The 21,593-nt window shown below is 31.3% G+C and overlaps 2 protein-coding genes across 2 annotated transcripts in view; both read left to right on the top strand.

The window, feature by feature from the left end:
* Positions 1–21,593, top strand: part of LOC131850790 (adenosine receptor A3) — a 62,218-nt gene that overhangs the window by 2,206 nt on the left and 38,419 nt on the right. The gene's annotated exons all lie outside the window — the stretch shown is intronic.
* Positions 14,766–15,665, top strand: LOC131850792 (uncharacterized). The gene has a single exon (XM_059201154.1). The coding sequence runs from the start codon at positions 14,798–14,800 to the stop codon at positions 15,617–15,619; it is 822 nt and encodes a 273-aa protein (XP_059057137.1). The 5' UTR covers positions 14,766–14,797; the 3' UTR covers positions 15,620–15,665.

Below are 21,593 nucleotides of genomic sequence, written 5' to 3'. Positions count from 1 at the left end.
TGCACCATGAAATTAATTCTTCAGGAATATTAAAAATAAATAGGTTTTGAAAATTGGTAGATGTTCTTATGTTGCAAGTTTGAAAACCTATAACGTGCAGTATTTTTATGTGAGTACCTTTTCTTAACTGCCTATCTATATTTGAATACAATGGTAACGTAACCATCAATTCAATAAATGTAGGTACTAAATATAATATTGTTTTGATCTATTGTTTATAAATTTAAAACAATTACATAAGTGTTTTTATGATTTGAATTATAAACAAGCTGGCGGCCTAGAAAGTGAGAATACGAAAATGTCTAAAAAATGGTGGGGTCGATTATAATATTACTTGATTATTGTGGTGTCTTTCATGTTTTGCTATTCCCGAGGTATTTTGTACCTGTATCCAGTAATATTACTAACAGCCAATATATCTATTAATTAAAGCAAGAATACACACTTCAAGCAAGTTGCCTGTTTACAGAAGTTTTCTTATGTTCTAAATTTATGTAGTTTATTATCACTCACTGTAAAGATCTATGTTTATGTTCTATTAAATTTGTACTCATATTTGCTGTCAGTTATGTGAGCCATAAAATGAACAAATAAAGAAATAGACAAGTTTTTTTGGTCTCTCAGTAGGTAGATGATGTGAAGTAGTGACTGTGCATCATTACACAATCTTGCTTTTGCGTTTAATAAATGATAGTATCCAAACCATTTGGTACTTTTTTATCAATACACGTATAGTAATGTTTATACGATCTGTCGATTTGTTTAATTCGAGTGGTTTCATTATTTTTATTGTTTAAAATATGGCTATCATTATAAATGGCATCAAACATTTGTAACAACAGACGTTTATATATCACTACTAGCCCCGGCTTCGCCCGGGTGTACACATATTATATATATATAACGACCGATCGACCGTCGTCGGTTATATACATATATACCGACGACCTCGGTGGTCTAACGGTCAAGCACACCGCTTTACGACCGATGGTCGCGGGTTCGATTCCTCGCACGGCACAAACATTTGTATTCATGAGTATGATTGTTTGTATCGGCTTGGGTGTTTTCTATGTATAATATGAATGTATTTACAAAAAAAAATCTATGTATCAGTTATCTAGTACCTATAACACAAGCTCTAGCTAGCTTAACTTGGGTCTAGATGGCTCTGTGTGAATTGTCCTGAGATTAATATTATTATTATTATTATATATGAACCTTCCTTTTGAATCACTCTATTTACTAAAACAACCGCGGCTTCAAAATCCGTTGCGTAGTTTAAAATATTTAAGCATACATAGTGACGGCCAGACAGCAACAGCGTCTTTGTTTTATACTATGTAGTGATGATAATGAAGAGCAGGAAAACTGCGAAATATAAAATATTTTCATTTTGAAAAAGACACCTCAACCTCATCTTGTGTTTAGTTTTAGCATACTGCCTACCTTCCAATGGTCGCCGGTTCAATTACATGCAAGATGCAATCATTTATATTCGTGACTATGACTGGTCTAGATGTTTTCTATGTATATTGTATACATTTACATAAAGTATATATAAAACTATGTACAAAGGTTGTCAAATACACCTTAACACACTGATGTCTTGAGACTAGATGGCGCTGTGTGAAATGTTCAGACTATTTAGTATTATTATTAGTAATTTTGAAGTGCGATAAATTCTTTTATTGTAAAGTACTATTTTATTTGATTATCTATTGCACTTTATATCCATCTCCTTTATAAATAGGTATATAATATTGATTAAGTTAATATAATATTAGGACTATGATAAAAGTTACGTAACAGTTGGTAGGTTAGTATAGCTTATATAGACCTTGCTATCTACGTTATCAACTGACCAATATAATTTTTATCTCGTCACAATCCTATTGATTTCCAAATGAGACTGCATTGATTACGTGAACATTAAATATAGCTACCAACATACCATATATACAACGTAGAGCAAAGTAATGTTGCAAATAGAAAATGTAGGGTTTCCTTTGCTTCTAAATGAGTTTCATGAGAATGGGGAAGTTAATTGAACAATTCCATTATATACCTACGTAAATGTATTAAATTTTCTGTTGGATTTTGGTAAGTAGGTAAACTTTCATTGAGGATACTACTCCAATTATTCGTAGAAATACGCACACGTTGATACATGCAATGTTACATTTTAATTCTCTTAAAGGTATAAAGGTTTGAAATATTTTATTCTTCCTGTGGATAATTAGTATTTTAATGATATTACGGCCCCGGTGTTCAAGGTTAGGGGTTCCAGTTTGTGTGTTTTCTATGTATATTATTTATTTAAAAATTAAAAAAAATGTGTTTTAAGTATTAATCTCAGTTGATTAGTATCTGCTTAGTTTGGGACTAGACTGCTGTGTAAATTATTCTCTATTATTTAATAATAATAGAGAACATGTATAAAGTAGTTTATAGAGTAATACTCTATAAACTTTATACATGGCCGATATGAAAGGAGAATTGTGTAAGTGTTGTTGTTTTTGGTGTTACGTATGATTATTACGATATAAACTTATTAACCGGATAAAATAGGACTGCAAAGTTGATATGAGAATTGAATATTATTAATATTCGAAATTGGTTTTTGGCTAAAATTGAAATTAATGACATTATTGACGTCATTACTCTAAATCGTACCTATGTGTAATATAAATTACATACGTATATCTCGAGACTTTATACCTAAAGGTATGCACTAATAGCATAAATCACTACTTATAGTAGTATCAGTACCTAGTGATTTATGCTATGAGCTCACATCCTTATTACATCAGAAGCACAAAGGGAACCTCCCTTTGTGCCACTGATGTAACAAGGATACCAATGTATTTTTATAAGTTTCTTTTTTTATTCTCGAGTTCAACTGTATATCCGCGTAATTGAAACTAAAGTTGAGTCGAGAAAGGGATGCAACTCACAGTGCTCAATATATGACTGTTTTATGTATATTATATCTATATTCAATTTCACTGTAAGTACACGAATGGACAACTACCAATGGTTGACAACCTTCAACCCATGGTAATTTTCCATTTAACCATGTAAAACTAAATAAAAAATGTGATAAAATCTCATATATTAATTCTGTATCATATTTTGAACAATTTTCGTAGGTCAGAATCTCAGATAAACTTGTACAAGATTAATCTATCCATGCATTCTCTTTCGATTGATTTAAAGACGTTTGAACGTTTACACGAATATTAAACGTTGCTTATATACATACATAAACAGCGCTACGCGAATCACATTATGATTGATATCCTTGATATCATATGCGATCATTGCCATTACAGAAAACTAATATCATACGTTTTAACCTGATTTTTTACTACCTAATTTTAGCCTCCTTTAACCGAAATAGTATACTATAGAAAGCAAGCTATACATATATATATATATATACATTACAATAATAAGCCAGGGTAAGGGGGAAAGGGTATTGTTAGTAATTAAGAGTGATTATTCCATTAATAAGCTAGAGCTTGCAATGTATCATGTCAGGTCAACCTCCATTCGGTTTCTCCTGGAAACCACCATGATAAATTCTCGATGAAATTGTCACGATGAGCCAACTAATATAATCTCATTCCTGTTCATCCTATCATCCTCCAGTGGTGCCCCGTCAGCGTAAACTGGCGCGCAGGCGGATGCAGCATTCCATTATCATCCATTAAAAACCCAGAATAATCCACACAGCGTCACCTAGTTCCAAGTTTGTGTAATGGCTATTAGACATATGAAAGAAATACTAAAATACATTTTTTTTGTAAATACGAACCCGCGAGCATCGGAAGTAAACCGGCGAGCTAAACCGCTTGTCAGCAAGTCGGTCATTCTGCAATTGTGTTTAAAATAAACAGTTCTATTTAATTTACCAATACAGCGCTTTTTATTCTGCAATTTGCTCTTATCACTGATGTTCTGGTTATTGTATACCACAGCCTTCATTAGATGGTCGTTTGTGGTTAGCGTTCATGTATGAGCAGGGTTGGCAATCTTAAAACGTTTAGCCTCGCTTGAAGAAATAATCTGCTTAAAGTTGGTACATCATACTATTTATTTCAACCATCCCTTTTTTGTGTCATGCCCCACATTGCCTCCCCTCTCCCGACCCAATTCAATATTATGTATGTTAACATAATATTTAATATAAAAAAATTGAATTGATCACTTATGAAACTTAAATGTCATATTTTAGGAAGAAATCATTAGGAAATTGTTAACGAAACACAGTAAGTAAATTTTCAAAACATATACCTAATGAAAAACTGAAATTAAAATTACAAATAATTTTAACAAAGATTTTAATTTATTATTTTAACTTAGTGATAAAACAGTCACTTAAGAATTTGTTTTTTTCATTCAATTTGGCACCGAAATGTAGTATTGCGTTTAAATGGCCCGGAGCGAAAGGGTTAAATTCATGTCGAGTCCATTTTCGAATTGCCCCCCTATGGGAGTGCTGGAACACTGATTTAGTCCGATTTTCGGAGGTCAAACTAAGGTCGTACTAAGGCCAAAAATTTCGTATTTGTATTTCGTTTTTCGTACAGCTGGCATCCCTGTGTACGAGTGCGTGAATAGGCAACCTAAACACGTGCGTTATAAACAATAATGTTTTAACATTTATGGTTATTATGGTTATAATCCATTCCTGTAATTTATTATCACAACATGTTTCATGTATTATAGTTTTAATATTATATTATCTTTAAATCAAATTACGTACACATCGTTCTCAGAACACGTGTACTTAATATTTCGATAGTTAAAAATAATAAAATGAATCCAGATCTTCTCACCAGACCATTCGCTGTTAATTTCTATGCGTATTAATTATATCTGTGAAGATATAGTACCTGTTGGGTATAAAACATGCGTTCAGTTTTCTATCTTGTATTTATTTGGTTTACGAAAAAGTTGTATGTATTATGAAAAGTAATAAAATACATATGTATTTAGATATAGAAATTATAGTATAGACAAAAATACCAACATATAAATATTGTGTACTTATCTATTTATAATAATATTATGCATTTAATTTAATTTTGCATGAAACCCCAAGAAACGCAAAGTGAAAAATGAAACAATTTTTTAATTCTATCAAAGAAAATGCGCGTGATGATATGTTTAGTATTTTATGATAGTATATTTTAAGGACTAATATCATTAGTCATATTTTGTGCAGTTATGCTTGTTTATAATTATTTTACTTGTATTGGTAAGTACATTTGACGGCCTCGATAGTCTAGTGGTTCAGCTCACCGCTTTACTTCCGATGATCGTGGGTTCGATTCTTCTCACAGTACAAACAAAAGTTTTATTTATGACTTTATGATTGTTTGTATCGGTATTCTCTTGGAGTAGGGGATGAAGATACTACGGCCTATGGGCCTATATATATTGCATAGGCAACGGTAGCCGTTCACCATCAGATAGGCCGTATGCTTGATTGCCAACGTCGCAGTATATACAAAATTGTAACAAATGGCCTATGTTCCACAATAGAGATATTAGTATTCTAAAATTCCACTTTGTTTCTTAGTCGAAGCAGTTTAGATTTAGGAGTGTTTCACATCTCTCTTGACTTGGTACACCATTTATGACAAATTCCTCTAACCATCTCAGTAACATGATACACAAATAGTGATTTTTATTTGGGCTACAACTCAAAGACCCTAATGGCATGTACAGCTTTTAATGATGATATATTTTACATAAGCGTAATGTGAATGCAAATACTGTAGGTATATGTTCCTTTAATTTTTATTTTTGGTCACTTTGGAAAATGTTCTTATTGCATTACGTATTTATGTTTTTTAATTTTAGTAAATTAATGTTTTCATATCACAATCTAATACATGACTATATGTCATGTATTAATGAAAGGAAAATATTTATTTACAATAATAATATGTAGAGTAGAAAACACTGTCATCAAGACAATAATAACTGCAAGCGTCTTTCATCGCTTGCCAGAAATTTTCAAATATCCATATTCAGAAATAAATATTAAATGATGGACAAATAACCTGAAAGTTGTCCATTTCCATTCGTTTAAACGGGAGCTTTTACCAACTGAAAAATTTTAGCAACAACATCGCTCTCAATAGAAAACTTCCTTTAAGCCTTTTGCTACGACTTGATGGGTATTAATTTACTTTCCCATGCTTTGGACATAAGCTATTAGGTTCATGATGGATGATTTTCTAAATTAACAAAAGAAACACTTGATAAAATATTTTGTTTACACAAAGCTCACGAGATGATGTTTATAGGGAAATTAGTATCTCAGTCATTATTCAGAAGAGCTCTATTGACTCTTATTTTGTTTAAATGTGTTTTGGCTACTGTGTTATAATAGATTAACAATTGTATTACATTGCTTAATTTAACGTGCAACTTTTATATTTATATATTTTGTAATTAGTAGTTTTCTTCACATAGAATTACGAAAAAGCGATATAATACAAAAAAAATGTAATTACAGATACTTTAGTCTAAAGTCTAGAGTTCTTGATAATAAAAGTTGCTACATTTTCATCTTCCTAGTACAATTTAATATGCTCTAAAATTTTAGAATTATAATTTTAATTAAATTAAAATCTACAAGTTTACGAATTCTATTACGTATTGCAAAAACATATTTTCTAAGACAATTACATAGCGAAAAATAAACTAAGTCTGTAATAAAAACGAGAAATATATAAAGGAATTTATCGTTCATATTTATTTCGATTACAATCAATCAAAATTAAATCTATCAATCTAGTTGTGAGGCATGAGCTATCCCGTGAACAGTAGGGATTTTTTCTCGGATACATTGCTATTATAGAATTGTCTCTTCTAAAATTATTATGATTAATTAATTTTTAAATTAATAAATTACAATAGGTGAATTTATATAGTTAATCAATATTAAGACGCACGCTTTCAATAACTAGTGACAGTTCAGAAGGTTCGTAATTCATAATCTAGCAGTGAACCACCTTCCTTGAAAACGTAATAACCACTGCCCTTGAGTTGTTCTGGAGTAAACATCATTATGAATGTAAATCAAAGAGCTCCTGAAATACAATTTTAAATATGAATCGGATTTCCAAATCGGCCATTATAAACACTGCTCTATTTCAGTGTTTATAAGTAGGTATCTTCATAGCTTTTCAAGTTTACGTATTTGTAAAGGGTTATTTCCTTTTGTACCGCTTTTGTCTAGTAAAATAGTGATTGTTTTTGGTTACTGACCGGAAGGCGCCGACTCGTCTAGATTTTGTCGAGACGTGGCGGCATTTTTGTTTCTTGGCAGTCGTCCGCCGGTGTTCGCCCTTTCCGCGGCAATATGCAGTTAGTTATCATTATAAATACATTCAGGTGGTCATTTCGGTATTCTAGCGGACATAGTTCGCATACAGGGTGGCGAAGGCACTGGTTTTCTGTTTATCACATTTATTCAGATCAGGGATATGTTTATAATCTACCAAATATTAATTTCAAATGCCGTCACTGTTCATCATTTCAGTCTTATAGAGTGTATCACGGTTCACTGCCCACGTGTGTTTTGATCTATAGAGAATCTGGTGGTAGGTTTAATGAATTCTTAAGAGGTCTCGCTATGTACAATTTAGGAAGAATATCACGGGAGTCGCATCGACATACTACATTTTATACGGCAAGCAAGGAAGAATGTTGTTCCCTCCAAATTATCAATCAAAAACATTTTGAAGAAACACAATTTCCTTGCCGTATGATGTCATCATTCTAACACAGTTTACAGCGGAGAAAGATCCTAATGGAGAAACTGTCGATGTATCGTCTGTTGAAACTAAGATACCGTCGAGTAACAATACCGCATCACCGTTAGAAGTGACAAATGATCAAGAATGCATAATTTGGCATAATTTTTCTACGTACAGGGAAAGCCATAATATTGACTGTACATGTACATTGCTGATAGAATACGCTGATGCTTTGAAATGTGACAGTGTACCTGTATATTGTTGATAGTTACTGTACTCGGTATTTGTATTTGTATTCAATGCTGTGGCTGCAATAAAAATAAGAAAGACGATTCAAAAGAGAAGACGCAACTTAACAAAGTGAATACAGTGAATTCTTGTACTAATTAATAAGTAGGGATATATAATGTTATTTATTTATAATTTTAAAATAGGCGTTAAAAATATTAATGCATCTAAAAATATTGTGCTTCTCTGAATGTTAAACATATTTATAACCTTCGGATAATACAAAAGATGCTAAAAAATATTAAATTACGATAGACTCCCTTGGGCATTCCAATTAGTATCATGGAGAGTCATCGCATATAGAAAATAATAATGTTACAAAAAATAACATCCAGCTTCCGAACTTTTTGTCACAGATGAGGAACATTGATAAGTTTCAACTTGTCCACTACATAGCTACCATTTTTTCTTGGAAATATAAAAGTTGCCAAATATGCCGAATCTTTTCATGTTGAATACATTTGAAATAGAATTTAAAAAGTGTGAAGAAATAAAGCAGTTACTAAAATAATACTGTTATAATTAGTAGGGGAACAAGTAGGCGCCGATGTAAATGAGGAATTTTATTTTGTAAGTACTCAAAGTTTTATTTTAGTTTCTCATAACTGTTTCCTTTGTCGTGTATAATTGTAAGGAAAAATAGGCTAATTAGGTACTGTTTAAAGATAAAACTGAGTGTTTATTGATAAGAGAAACCTTCGGAATGTGTATAAATAAAATCTGTAAAAAGAAGCTACGACACGTAGAGTCCGCTACGAATATTGCTGATTTAATTACAATTAATATTGTGATAAATAGTCTAGGAGATTTGTGACCTTGTATATAGTATCCGACTATTTTCTTAAATGAAATAAATAACATTCTTTGATGGTGACATTTTCCCGGTCACTTTCCGCTTTATTGCGAACCTAAGAGCTTTATAAGTTGTACTATTTCCTTTAGTAGACGTGGCGTGGGTTATATCTATTATAGCGATAAGTAAACAAAGATCGTTTAAAATAATTGTGATTATTAAGTATAGTAACATAGTTTGTTCAATCATATAAAGTGGATATACGAGTATCTACCTACTTATAGGTATTTTTATTGCCTTTTTTATTGTCTCTTTCTAACTGTTCTGTTAGTTCAAAATATGTAATAGGTATTTATAGAATTACTATGTACTTCACTAAGCCTGTTTGGCTGTCGTGTAACATTTTCAAGTGTAGTCTAACAAAATTTTTCATAATATCAATTATATTATCTGTGATAATATTAACTAAATAGGTAATACATTTAACTGCAGTTTGGATTTAATGATCATGATTGGTGTTATTAACAGTCAGTGTAAGTAATATCATTATTAAAATTATTATGCTTTATTTAATCCGTAGATCCAAACTCATTATGGAATTATTAATTGTTACACTAGTTTAATTAATGTAGTAACTAGTTACTAACAAAACCAAAACCAAGAACAATGAGCTGCCTACGTTGTTTGAAATTTCAGCGTTTCGAATAAACACGTACTCACTAACAAGGAAAGTTTTAATTCAGAGTTATAATATATCAAAGTGAAGTAAATACTTGCCAAAATATAAATAAAGTGACTAATCTCTATCTCTCTCTACAACTGGGTATCGTAAAACACTAAAGAATTCGCAAATATATCTCTGTTTGTACATATGTATTTATAAATTTAGGCTCTATGGGATATAGTTACGCAATAGGCTCCAAATTCTATTTTAGTAATATAGTGACTGGAATAATTATATTTCGATTCGAAGTTTCTAGATAAATAATGAATAAAAAAATTGTGCAGGAGCTTGATATCAATAAATAAATAAATAATAACAACATATCATCACGACTATAATATAGGGTAGTCAGCGTGTTGTTTTGATGTCGACCAGTCATGAACTTACGATTAAAAAAATTGAGGTCTGTATATCAGAGTACTAAATAAACTATAAAAATACGACAGTAATGGAAACACTAGTATATGTACATAAATTTAAAAAATCTGTCATGGAAACGTCATTTAAAGCTTTATAACTAATATGTTAAATTAAAAGTTTCCGATTAAATCGGTATCGCAGATAAGTGTAAGTAGTGTATTGCTTCTAGTGCGATTTTTGATACTCGGTTCAGTAATGCCGATGCACTTGAAACTAAAGGGCAAAGTTTATATTCAATTATAAGACCTGTCATTTTATATGGATCTGAATGTTAGCCTGTAAAGGGGATGGACAAAAGTCGTGTGCATGTGGCAGAAATACGAATGTTGAGATTGATGTATGGGGTAACCAGGAATGACAGAATAAGTAATGTGTATATACGAAGAAGTTTGAAAGTTGTGCCTGGTATAGAAAAGTTGCATGGTATCAGATTGACTTGGTATGGGTATGTAATATTATATTATCTGTGGTATGGGCATGTTAGGCGGAGGAGCGAGTACAATGTTTATATATGAAAGTATATAACATGTACGTGCATGGAAAGGGAGAGGACGATCGAAAATAAACGCCGACACCAAAATAATGGGATATAGAAAAAGGCATTAATGAGTATATAAGTAAGTAAATAAGTAATTTAGTAGTGTTACACATACTTCGGAGGGATATATACTAGGTCTTCCTACTCAGGAAACTTTTTTGTACCTATTTGTCTTTTCTCATTACAAGCATCGAATATATTTAATTTTCGAAATTAATAATGATTCGATATCTGAATAACTAGTTACAGTTCAGAGTCAGTTAAAGAACAATAAATATGTTTGCATACAGTCATTTTCCGGACTTCTTTAATAGCCATCGATGATTGGATTTATAACAAACATAGTGTAATGTATGTATGTACGAGAACATTACACCACCGATTTCAATGTTAGTTTACTTTTCGTTACGTATCATGAATTTATTAATTCTGCACATAGTGTAGGCGTTTGAAATATTACAAAGAGATTTAGGTAGTATCTTTATCATGTTACTAAATACTGAAATGAACCAGCAAAAACATATTGTATATTACTAAATTAGTTAGGCATATATGCACGTTTTTAATTCAATTGTTTTTTGTAAATAAATAAAAATATGACAAAAATGAGTCGTTTGAAAAGATTCAATACACTGCTTACTGGAAATAGTAATGTAGATACATATATAAGCGTTATGTTTAAACATTTGTTTACGTAGGTACCTCAGTCTCACCTATAACAGCCGCCAAGCAGCTTCCTTTGTAAGCTGGATTTCGGTTGAAGGTGGCAATTAAGAAATTACAGAAAACAGACACGACCTCTAAGTCCTCTAGAATGCAGTGTATGAGTGTCCTTATCACGGGTATCACATGATAACTTGATGTTCGTAATGGCGTTCATAATCAGCTTCGGTTACGATTTACCATCAGGTGGGCTTTTAACTTGTTTGCCATTCTAATTATATAAAAAGAGAGATACAAGCTAAAAATACAATATCTACTCATTTATATCTACAAACAGTTTTTCATCTTAACAACAATCTGCCAAACAGAAGAGGAAACGCCACTACACATCCTATGTGGTTGTAGCTCACTTATGCATAAACGAAATAACCTTTGGAAAGTATACGCTATACCCTGAGGAGATAAAAACCATCGCCCTTAAGAATATCTTTCAATTCTTGCCCCTTGTCTTAACACCTTATAATATCTGAAAACCTTCAATAAAAAAAACATCCATGCATGTGGTCTGTAGTCAATTTAAATCAACGTCGATTAAGGAGACGTTGCGATGATCTAAATGAATTGTCAGCATTGGCTCAGGAAATTGTCCATCTCGATATCTCGCAGGATGTGTCCGCTTTGTGTGGAGGCGGCATTGTATGAGTACGAGAGCGTCTCGCCTCGCTCAGGTAAACAGCGTGTCCGTTCTGCATTCAGCGAACTACATATCTTGTAGAATTGAGAGTAATTGTATGTAGGTAATATGTATCTTATAGGACTTTACGAAATGAGTACAGCAGAATTGCTAGATGTATGTGTACGTATTTATATTTACATCATGGTACTTATGAATAAAATAAAAGTATATTCTTTTAGTTTAAAACTACTTTTAAGGTGAGTTTCTTAGTCAAGTTTGGTATTTTGGTAAACCCATTTGGTTGTGAAACAATTTACAATCAACAATGCCCAAAAAGTAATACATGGTTCGAGAAATCAACAAATTATAAATTATGCAATTAACGCGCGAGAGTTATAGGGCGCTATTATATTTTCAAATATATAATTTATATTTATTCAAGCAGTAGTAATTTATATTATATTTTCTATAATATTGATACCTGAATTTAAATGTTTTTAAATAAACTTATAAGATGAGAAAGATTAGCTAGTAAGTATATAGAACGATAGCTGGTAACAATAAAATAGCTACTCTCACGGTTTGAGATTGTAATGTAAATTTAAATGTACACCTTAGGTAGTTTAGTGTTTAGAAGAGTATTAAGCAATAATCCATCCATACTAACAAATTTTCAAGTTCATAATATTACGTATGCTATGGAATTTAATGAATTGAGATTAAAGGCTATTATTATTATATTACCTTGTTGTTATTAAAGTTTTGAATTCAATTATGTAAAAGATTTGTCCAACCATGCATTCAATGACATAAATCTTTGAAAAAACATTCAGTTGCTTTGCTCACTTATCACGTAAACATTTACGGATTTGAATGAACCTTTTAGAGATCATGTCTTGAATTAACACAATGGACAAATTCTGTCCCAGTAACGCATTCTTGTGGGTGAATGTACAGTTAAATTCCTCGCGGACGAGGTTGCTGGTACGGCTACTGGATAAATACATGTCCTCGTCCGTTGATTTGCAAAAATGAGCATCTTCGAAATTTTGACACGTTCCTTGCTTACCTGTGACTGTAATAATTTAGTAAATACTCGTATGTCCTCTAAATGATTGTTGTTTACACCATTTGTATTCGGTTCTGAAAATTTATACATAATTTGTAAAGACAATGATTACTATATTTGGTTGTCATTTATATTATTAAATTATTTAACTTAATCAATCAATGCAGTAAATTAAATTGATTGATTGTAGGTGTAATATATCAAATATAATTTTATAAATTTAATACAAAGAGTATTGAACGTAAATCAACAAATAAACAGAAAATTTGTCGGAAAAGAGTCGAACTTGCATTTTGAGGGTTATATGTTTTGGACGTTAGTAATGGCGATTTATATTAGAGTGAATAGGCACTATTTGAGCTTGCGTATAACAGCTTAGACCACATCATCACTTAATTTCAGGAGAGTTTGCGTTCAAAGGCGCTCAAATTTGGAAAAAAAAGAAAACGATATATGTTAATCTGAATCAAAATAAATAACAAATACTGTATCAAATCTACAACAAACAGATTATCCTACGATTATTCACATAATTTTGGGTTCTATACTTTTGCATTATATTGCATAGGTACCTTCCCATCGAAGTCTCTGAGTTTCATCCATTTCTACTTGCTTATTTGCATTGTAAGGAATGTTTCTAATATAGTCTAATATATAATAATAATAAAAGTTAAGCAAAACTTGTGTTATATTATGTTATCACTACTAATATAAATACTCAAATAATATTTTTGTAAATACATACAAATTACACAAAGAAACTGGCTAATACAACAATCATAATTATGAAAACAAATGTTTGTGTGCGTGCGTTTAATTGAACTTGAGACCATCTGAAGTCAGACGGTGTGCTAAATATTTAGACCACCGAGGCTATCAAATAAATACTTTATAAAGAAGCATTACTCCTTTATTCCTAGTGCTTAGAATTGTGAAGCATCTGTCCTAGTGTATTTTATGACGTCCGTCACTTTCAATCCGGTGCACATTAGTGTTTATTTATACTTAATGCGTGTATCTGGTTATATATGTAATATCAGCGTAATATTATCACCTTTGTACAGGACCGTCTTAAGCATTATGCAGAGTAGGCAACTGTCTAAGGGCCCCGCCTCGCCAAGGGGCCCTGCGTAGACACAAAGGAAAATACAATAACAGTAGGTACCGTATTATTGCTTTTTATCGACATATGCTGTCGATTTAGATAAAATACTTGATACTTACAATACAGTAGCATCAGGAACTAATAATCTGGATGGGTTATGTAACTATTTTACTTCAAAAAAAACTTTTGACTTTTACTCACATCCCTTCATTAGTTTGCAAATTGCTGATCAAACGACTTATATAATATAAATATAAAATGGCATGTTACCTTTTCAACACGAAATAATAAACTAATAACTAAAAAAGATATAAAAACATCTTAAAGAATTTTCCTAAATTAATTAATTCAAAAAAATTCATTTCATATAACATTGAACTAACCCTTATCAACACCATTTTCTCAAACTTTATTTGTATCGCGTAGGAGCCCCGACATGGGTAATTCGGTTCTGCCTCTGTGTTTACGTTCAACAATACGAGTATGTCTGAATGTTTGAGAAAGGTGGATGTGGCAACCGTATGTAATTTTGAACATAATACTTTTCAGGTGCAATATAAATAACATATACGTAGCTATTGCATTAAGATAAATATTGAATATAATAACTTATTTGGGCTCATTGTGCTATGGCTACGGTCTCGACAGGGTGGCGCCAACGCGTCTGCATTCTCGCTGAGATTCGTTGCGCATATCTTGTGCTCCCGCCAGTCGTGCGTCAGTGTTCGCTTTTGCGCTGCACTATGCAGCCCCATAAAATAATCATCGCATATTTTTGCATTACAATCACATACATTAGTGCAAAGAACAGTCATTCAGGTGGCCATGGACACAGTACAGGATCGAGAGGACATTCGTATTCAGGGCACTACGTCCATTCATATCACGGATATTTCTCATATCATCCACCGAGCCATATTTACTATCAGTGCCGTTACTGTACTTCGCCGCAATCTTACCCCGTGTACCATGGCTCACCACCCACATACGTCTTCAAGTATAGAGAATCTGGCGGTCACTTTGGACATTTATTGAGTGGTCTTGCTTTGTACAATTTAGGGAGAATATTAGGTGAACCGCAACACCATTCCAGTGTACATTATACGGCGCATAGAAAAGAAAATTGTTCGATCCAAATTGTTGATCACGAAAATTTTGAGGAGGCCTCGTTCCCCTGTTTCATGATGTCATCTTTTATGAAGAATTCTATGGAAAAACAAAACACAAGTGCGGAAACTTTTGATATATCGTCGTCTCAGATTCACATACATCCAAATATCACCACTGGATCACCATTGGAAGTGACGAATCGCCTTGAGTGTACAATTTGGCACAACTCAACTACGAATCGAGAAAATTATACAATGCCGTGTACTTTGTTGAAACAATACGCAGATACAGTGAAGGCTGGTGGTCTACCTGTATACATTTGGCTACCATTGCTGTTAGCTGCGGTGATCTCCATTTATATGTGTTGCCATTGCTGCAACAGGAATAATAAAGAAGATTCAAAGGAAAAGGCACCACTGAGCCAAGTGAATGCTGTGACTTACTGTTCTAATTAAATAATAGGTGTTAAATGGCAAATATACACCTCTAAATTTATGTTTTAAGGTATTATAATGTTAGCTGAAGGTACGATATACGTACGTCAGATTTAGTATAAATGAAACGCTTTAGTAAACACTTATTTAAAAATAATTATGTAAAATTAAAAATGTAACAATTTATATAATCAATATATGTATGGAAAAATATGAATAGATAATAAAAATTATTCGTAGGGAAGTGTCGTAAAATATTTTAATTTTCAAAAATAAACAAATGGTAATATTTCAGAAAAGTAGCTACCTTTGTAACGAAATAAAATATTTATGAAGCGGTTTCTAAATTTTAGTGGTAGATATGAGAATTTGATTTATAATTTTCATTTAGTATAAGAACAGTGTTTCAATAATTATTCTGTTATTTGATTGTTTTTGAAAATTGACAGACATTGCTAATATTGAAGACTTCGATATGTATACTGTTAAGAATTAAGTTTGCTATCAATACCATTGAGTGTTCTTGTATTATAGGTGTACCAGTGTATCTCTAGAGAGTCATTTTTCCATATACTTATACAACTACTACTCAATTCTGGGAACAAATTCCAATTCAATTACATTGAATTGCTCCTTTTATACTTCTCAATAAAACTAGCACCGTTTTATAAATATATTAATATTCCACATTTTTGTATTGAAAGAACTGACATTATTATAAATTTCTTATGATTAAGTTTCAAAACAACAGTAAATGAACTGGTTCATTTAATTGTTTTGAAACGATATATGTAATATAGTACTAATATCGTATAATTTGAAAATATCGATTATAAAATCGATATTGAGATTAATCTCTAGAAAAGACTTGTTGGAAAGATGATATATTCATTTCGCCACACATGTAGACCATGAGGTAAAACTGTTACTTTTGCAATTTATATTAATATATAATTAAATAATGTAATACATAGTCGTTGTTTTTTGTCTGAAAGATTCTGTAAAATTAGGCTACAAGAAAATTATAATGTTGTTGCAAAGTTAAAAGAAACTTCTTAATAAACTAACCTAATAATTTTGCGAACATGTATAACGTAAAAATATTAGACTAATTATCCAAGGTTTCTTTAGTACATTTAATTTTGTTTTTATGTCTACACATAATTCTATTTTATGTTAAAAAAAATCTGGATAAATCGATGAATTTAGAAGATTGCATTAAACAATTGAAAACAGTCAATGATGAATAAAAATAAAATACAAATTTATGTTATATATAAAAATATATAGCCTTTAGTTAAAAATTTCAGTTAATTTCAACATTCTAATATATTTACAATTTTACAATGAATGTTATATAGATATATCTAACCATAGCGTCTGCAAAATTTTACCTCAGGTCAACATTTCTGTGTTTTTCTATCTTGTGAGATTAATTGGAATCGGAGGAATATAGCCTCCAACCGACGAATTAATTTACCTTTACGAATCAAGGCATTTTATTTTGTGCGTAAATTGAATTCGTTCCCGACGAAAGCATAAATTCTATCACTCATATTCAATCAATTCTAAAAATTTTCACTCGAATACTCATCAGAGAGGGATTTTTATTGTTAAAGTTTAAGTAGTATTCAAATTGTGAAAGTAAATGCAAATTAAACTATTTTTCTTATTTAGATTATACAAGACTCTCAATTGTCGCTACTAAAGACAATGAAAAAGACTTTTAAATTCATATTTTAGGAGTGATAATTATAAATATCGTCTTATCTATGTGTATACTCCAATTAATCCGAGAGGGAGAGGGTAGCTTACGATCCACGTCATGGGGTATTTTTTTTTATATCTTTTATTGGAGAGTTATCATATTTATATTGACACACAGTTTTTTTTGGACGTAATTTAAGATAGTTAACAGCTAGGCCATGATGCTCTCATTATACTCAATGGCTTTATAAAATTTTGGTTAATTTCACTACCCTTTGCATTTGTGAGAACACCAACATTCTGTGCGGAAATCTGACCATCGTCACTAGAAGCGTTACGACCTTCTCTATTAGTGATCAAATTCCGACCGTTATTAAACTTATACATATATTGCGACACGTGTTGTTCTGAAGGAGGCATCATCAAGCAGTATATGGAACTCGGATATCAGATGTAGCTTAAAAGCTTTGACTGGTCGGCAACCACACTACGACTATTATGCTGTTTTTAAATTATCTATAAGAACTTACGTCTGCTAGGTTTAAAACATAAGTGCAAATCATATGTCCGCTAGGTTTAAAAACATAAGTAAGTTTATTTCTAGTTTTACTGAAAAATCGATTCACAGTGTTCCCGAGCGTTTGGACCATAGACTGAGCGAAGTATTGAACTAATAGCATGATTTTCACAATTCATCATTCATGAGAGGTACTTCTCGTGTTGTATTCGTGAAAATCATGCTATTGTAAATGAATAATAAATGCAAAATAAATTACTTCACATTGCGAGGAAACAAGATTCAGAATTGTTTGAACGTATCTATAAGTGGACTTACATGAAGTGGACATGAAATCTAATCTGTAACTGAATATTATATTGTTCTGTGATTAATGTGGTTTTGTTACATGTAATATTACGTCATATGTATGTATTATGTACACTCAAGAGGTCGTCTAGCAGACAAGTATCAATAAACTATTATCTATCTGTCGGTACAACTTTGTTTTCGAAATCGGATTTTTCATGTAGACCTTGATTATGTAATACCGATTAGTATCCATATTTTGTTATCTATTCTTTAAATAATACTATGTAATCTCATAAAAGGACTGTTCATTAGTAATAATAATAGGCACTCAGTTAAAGTTATAATACTAAGTAGAATAATCAATAATTTATTCCGGGGTTAAGTAGTATTGTGCCCTGGATAAGATCTGTTTTTTTTATGTATAATGTCAAGATTATGTATAAGATATATACATATATATATCAGTATAATTAGTAAAAATCACGGAATCTTACCACGTTTTATATTTATTTGCTGAGTTCCCAAACTGATATAAGTTTACCCGTGATCATGGTGGTTGAAACACTGCCGAAATATCGGGAACTCAGCAAATAAATGTAAAACGTGGTAAGATCCCGTGATTTTTTACTAATTATGCGTATAAATAATGACCGCGTCAAGTTTAAAACAGTATATATATCAGTAGTTATATAATTTTAACTTTATTATTTAAATGACAGCCCACTCGATGGTCGACTGACACCTTGATGTTATTTCTTATCTGATTTGATGAGTCTACATGAGTGGTTACTATTAAATTTCTTCTTCAGCAACATAGTGAGAAATCTAAAACAGTACAGGATACAAATTCATAGCCACTGACCTTTTATTTAAGCCTCAGTAATCCAATAAATCACGATGCTTTTCTATTAAATCAGAAATGACAGCTGATATATAGGGAGAAATGGAAGAGGAAAACATGCTGCGCCACAAATAATAGAATCAGGAATTTATTGGAATAAATTTGTACCGCCAACAATATTCTTTCCATTACAAGTCCCGATTGGTCATGCTTGGCATCTTATTATTTTCACATTAAAATAGTTTTTAGAAAAAAGATGCAAGAGATTTCTTTATAAAATCCTATTTCGTATGGTGCGAACAAGAGAATTAATACATATAGTATTTATTTTCACAACAAAATTTCCACATACCTTTCAGAATATAAATATTTTTAATTAAAAATGCTTTCTAAAAGTACGGCCGCTACAATTAAATTCTATTAATATTATAAATATAATTTTAAAGCTTCTAAAGATTATTATAAAAATTTAATAATGACATTTTTATCCCAAATTTCGCATATTATTCCAAGCAATAAATGAACAACAATAAAATGACAACATAAAAAAAATGCTTATTCTAAGTAAAAATGCTTTGATGTCGGAAATAAAGAAATAATTATCATTATCTAACTTAATATTACACCAACTATAACTGGATACTGTTGAAATATTCATCTCATAATTAATTTGAGTTAATTAGAGTAACTCTATAGCAAACTGTAACCGTAGAGCGATTCCTATCATTTCCAACACTGAAAGTGATCCTAATTATTTTGTCATCTTAAAAATATTACTTATTTCATAAATTGAAAGATATATAATAAAACCATAAAACTCTATACAAATAGGAAATTGTGATATTTCTTGAATAATCAAATTTAATTTAATAATATTTCCAAAACAATAATTTCCATATAAAATATTTTTTTTTATTTGGCAATAATTTGCACGTGATAAATAGATACACAATATTTAAAAAATATCTTTAGCTATTTTGAGATACGTAATAAGTAAGGCAATTTAAAACCAAGTTAGTTTAAAAAGACGAAAATATACGAATCTGGAGGAGTCGTATTGCTTTATGCCATTTGCCGTGGAGACGTTGGGCTCACCGAGGTTACTTGTGACCCGAGAGCTGTTAGCTACTTTGCCCAAAGGCCATTCAAAGAGCTGTATTTTTTGTGATTGTGTGTAAATCACAAAAAACAATCATTGTATTTGGATACGCGGCACCTCGAGACAGCGTACCCAAGATACTGGCAGCGTTGCCTCTTTGAATGGCCTTTGGGCAAAGTAGCTAACAGCTCTCGAAAGGAATATTAACATTATACATAATTCATTAATATGTATTATGTATAATGTTAATATTTCTTAAATTATAATGGATACTTATTCATTTATATATAGATTCTATACAGTATTTAATTACTAAATGATGACATACGTAACGAAGTTATACTATATTTGTTAATAAAATATTTTAAAAACTATTCTTACTATACATGTATTAAGGAATGAATGAAGTAGAAGAGTTGGGTTTGACATGAGATCATCATGAGCCTATTCCTTTGATAACATTGTACTGATGAAATATTATACATGTTACAAAATTAATTAGAGCGTTGTGGTCTAGCCGTTTACCCTGAATAACACCCAAGAGTTTAGTTTTTGTCAACACATACAATGTTATTGTGTGACAATTTATTCATGGGACTGACTTTCCGGTGAAGAAAACACCGATAACATACAAAAAAGCTGACTATTTCCCACTTCGATTCAAAATTTACCGAGCGAAATGCGAGCATGTCAAGTGTTGCATTCACCTTATCATCGACAGTTGTCAATGCACCTGGGGTATCAGTCGTGCCGGTATATTTGGTTGTTAGTAAAATGTTAATATCCAAAGCGTTCATATATATCTTACGCGTATTATTGTATTACTACAACCCTACTTATGTACCTACGTATTAAGTTTCTACAGTATTAGAAGAAACTGTTTATACAGTAGCAGGATATGAGGTTGCATTTTATGCTGCTCTTATATTTCTGCGTAATAAGCGTCTATGCGAGACCAACCTTTTCTTGTAATATGCTTACTTACTTTGCAAAATTCCATTGCACCTACATACAGTCTACATTTATGTGTGTACTTAATACTATATGATAAGTCCCATTATTTCATATTACTTTATGCCATGGTCAAAAGTGCCGAAGCTATAAAAACTATTATCTTAATAATATTTTGTCTATAACCAGCAATGGTTGTAAATGTAATATGTTGTCTATAACCACAAATGGTAAAGTATACAAATAAATTAATATTATAAACGCGAAAGTTTGTAAGTTTGAATTCTTTAAGAAACTTTCTTTTGAAAAGAAAAATCGAAGTTTGATACAAATTATACATACTTCAATACATATAGCCTTATCTGCACATACGATTGTATAACTCCCAAACTAATCCTCCAGCGCCTATGAATTACAGTCTCCATACTGTTGACACTTGCAATCAAATCCTGGAATATATATAGTACCACAGATAAAATAATAGTACCTACAACTTTTTAAACAGAAGATCTACCACGGGTACAATTATTGGTTGTATATACAACCAATAATGGTACCCGTGGTGCTGTTTATTATTACCACATACCAT

Source organism: Achroia grisella, unplaced genomic scaffold (genome assembly GCF_030625045.1).
Source record: "Achroia grisella isolate CSIRO2021 unplaced genomic scaffold, CSIRO_AGI_Agris_v1 utg779, whole genome shotgun sequence".
Classification (NCBI taxonomy): Eukaryota; Metazoa; Arthropoda; class Insecta; order Lepidoptera; family Pyralidae; genus Achroia; species Achroia grisella.
Note: the sequence above shows the minus strand (reverse complement) of the source record. Positions and strands in the feature narration are given on the sequence as shown.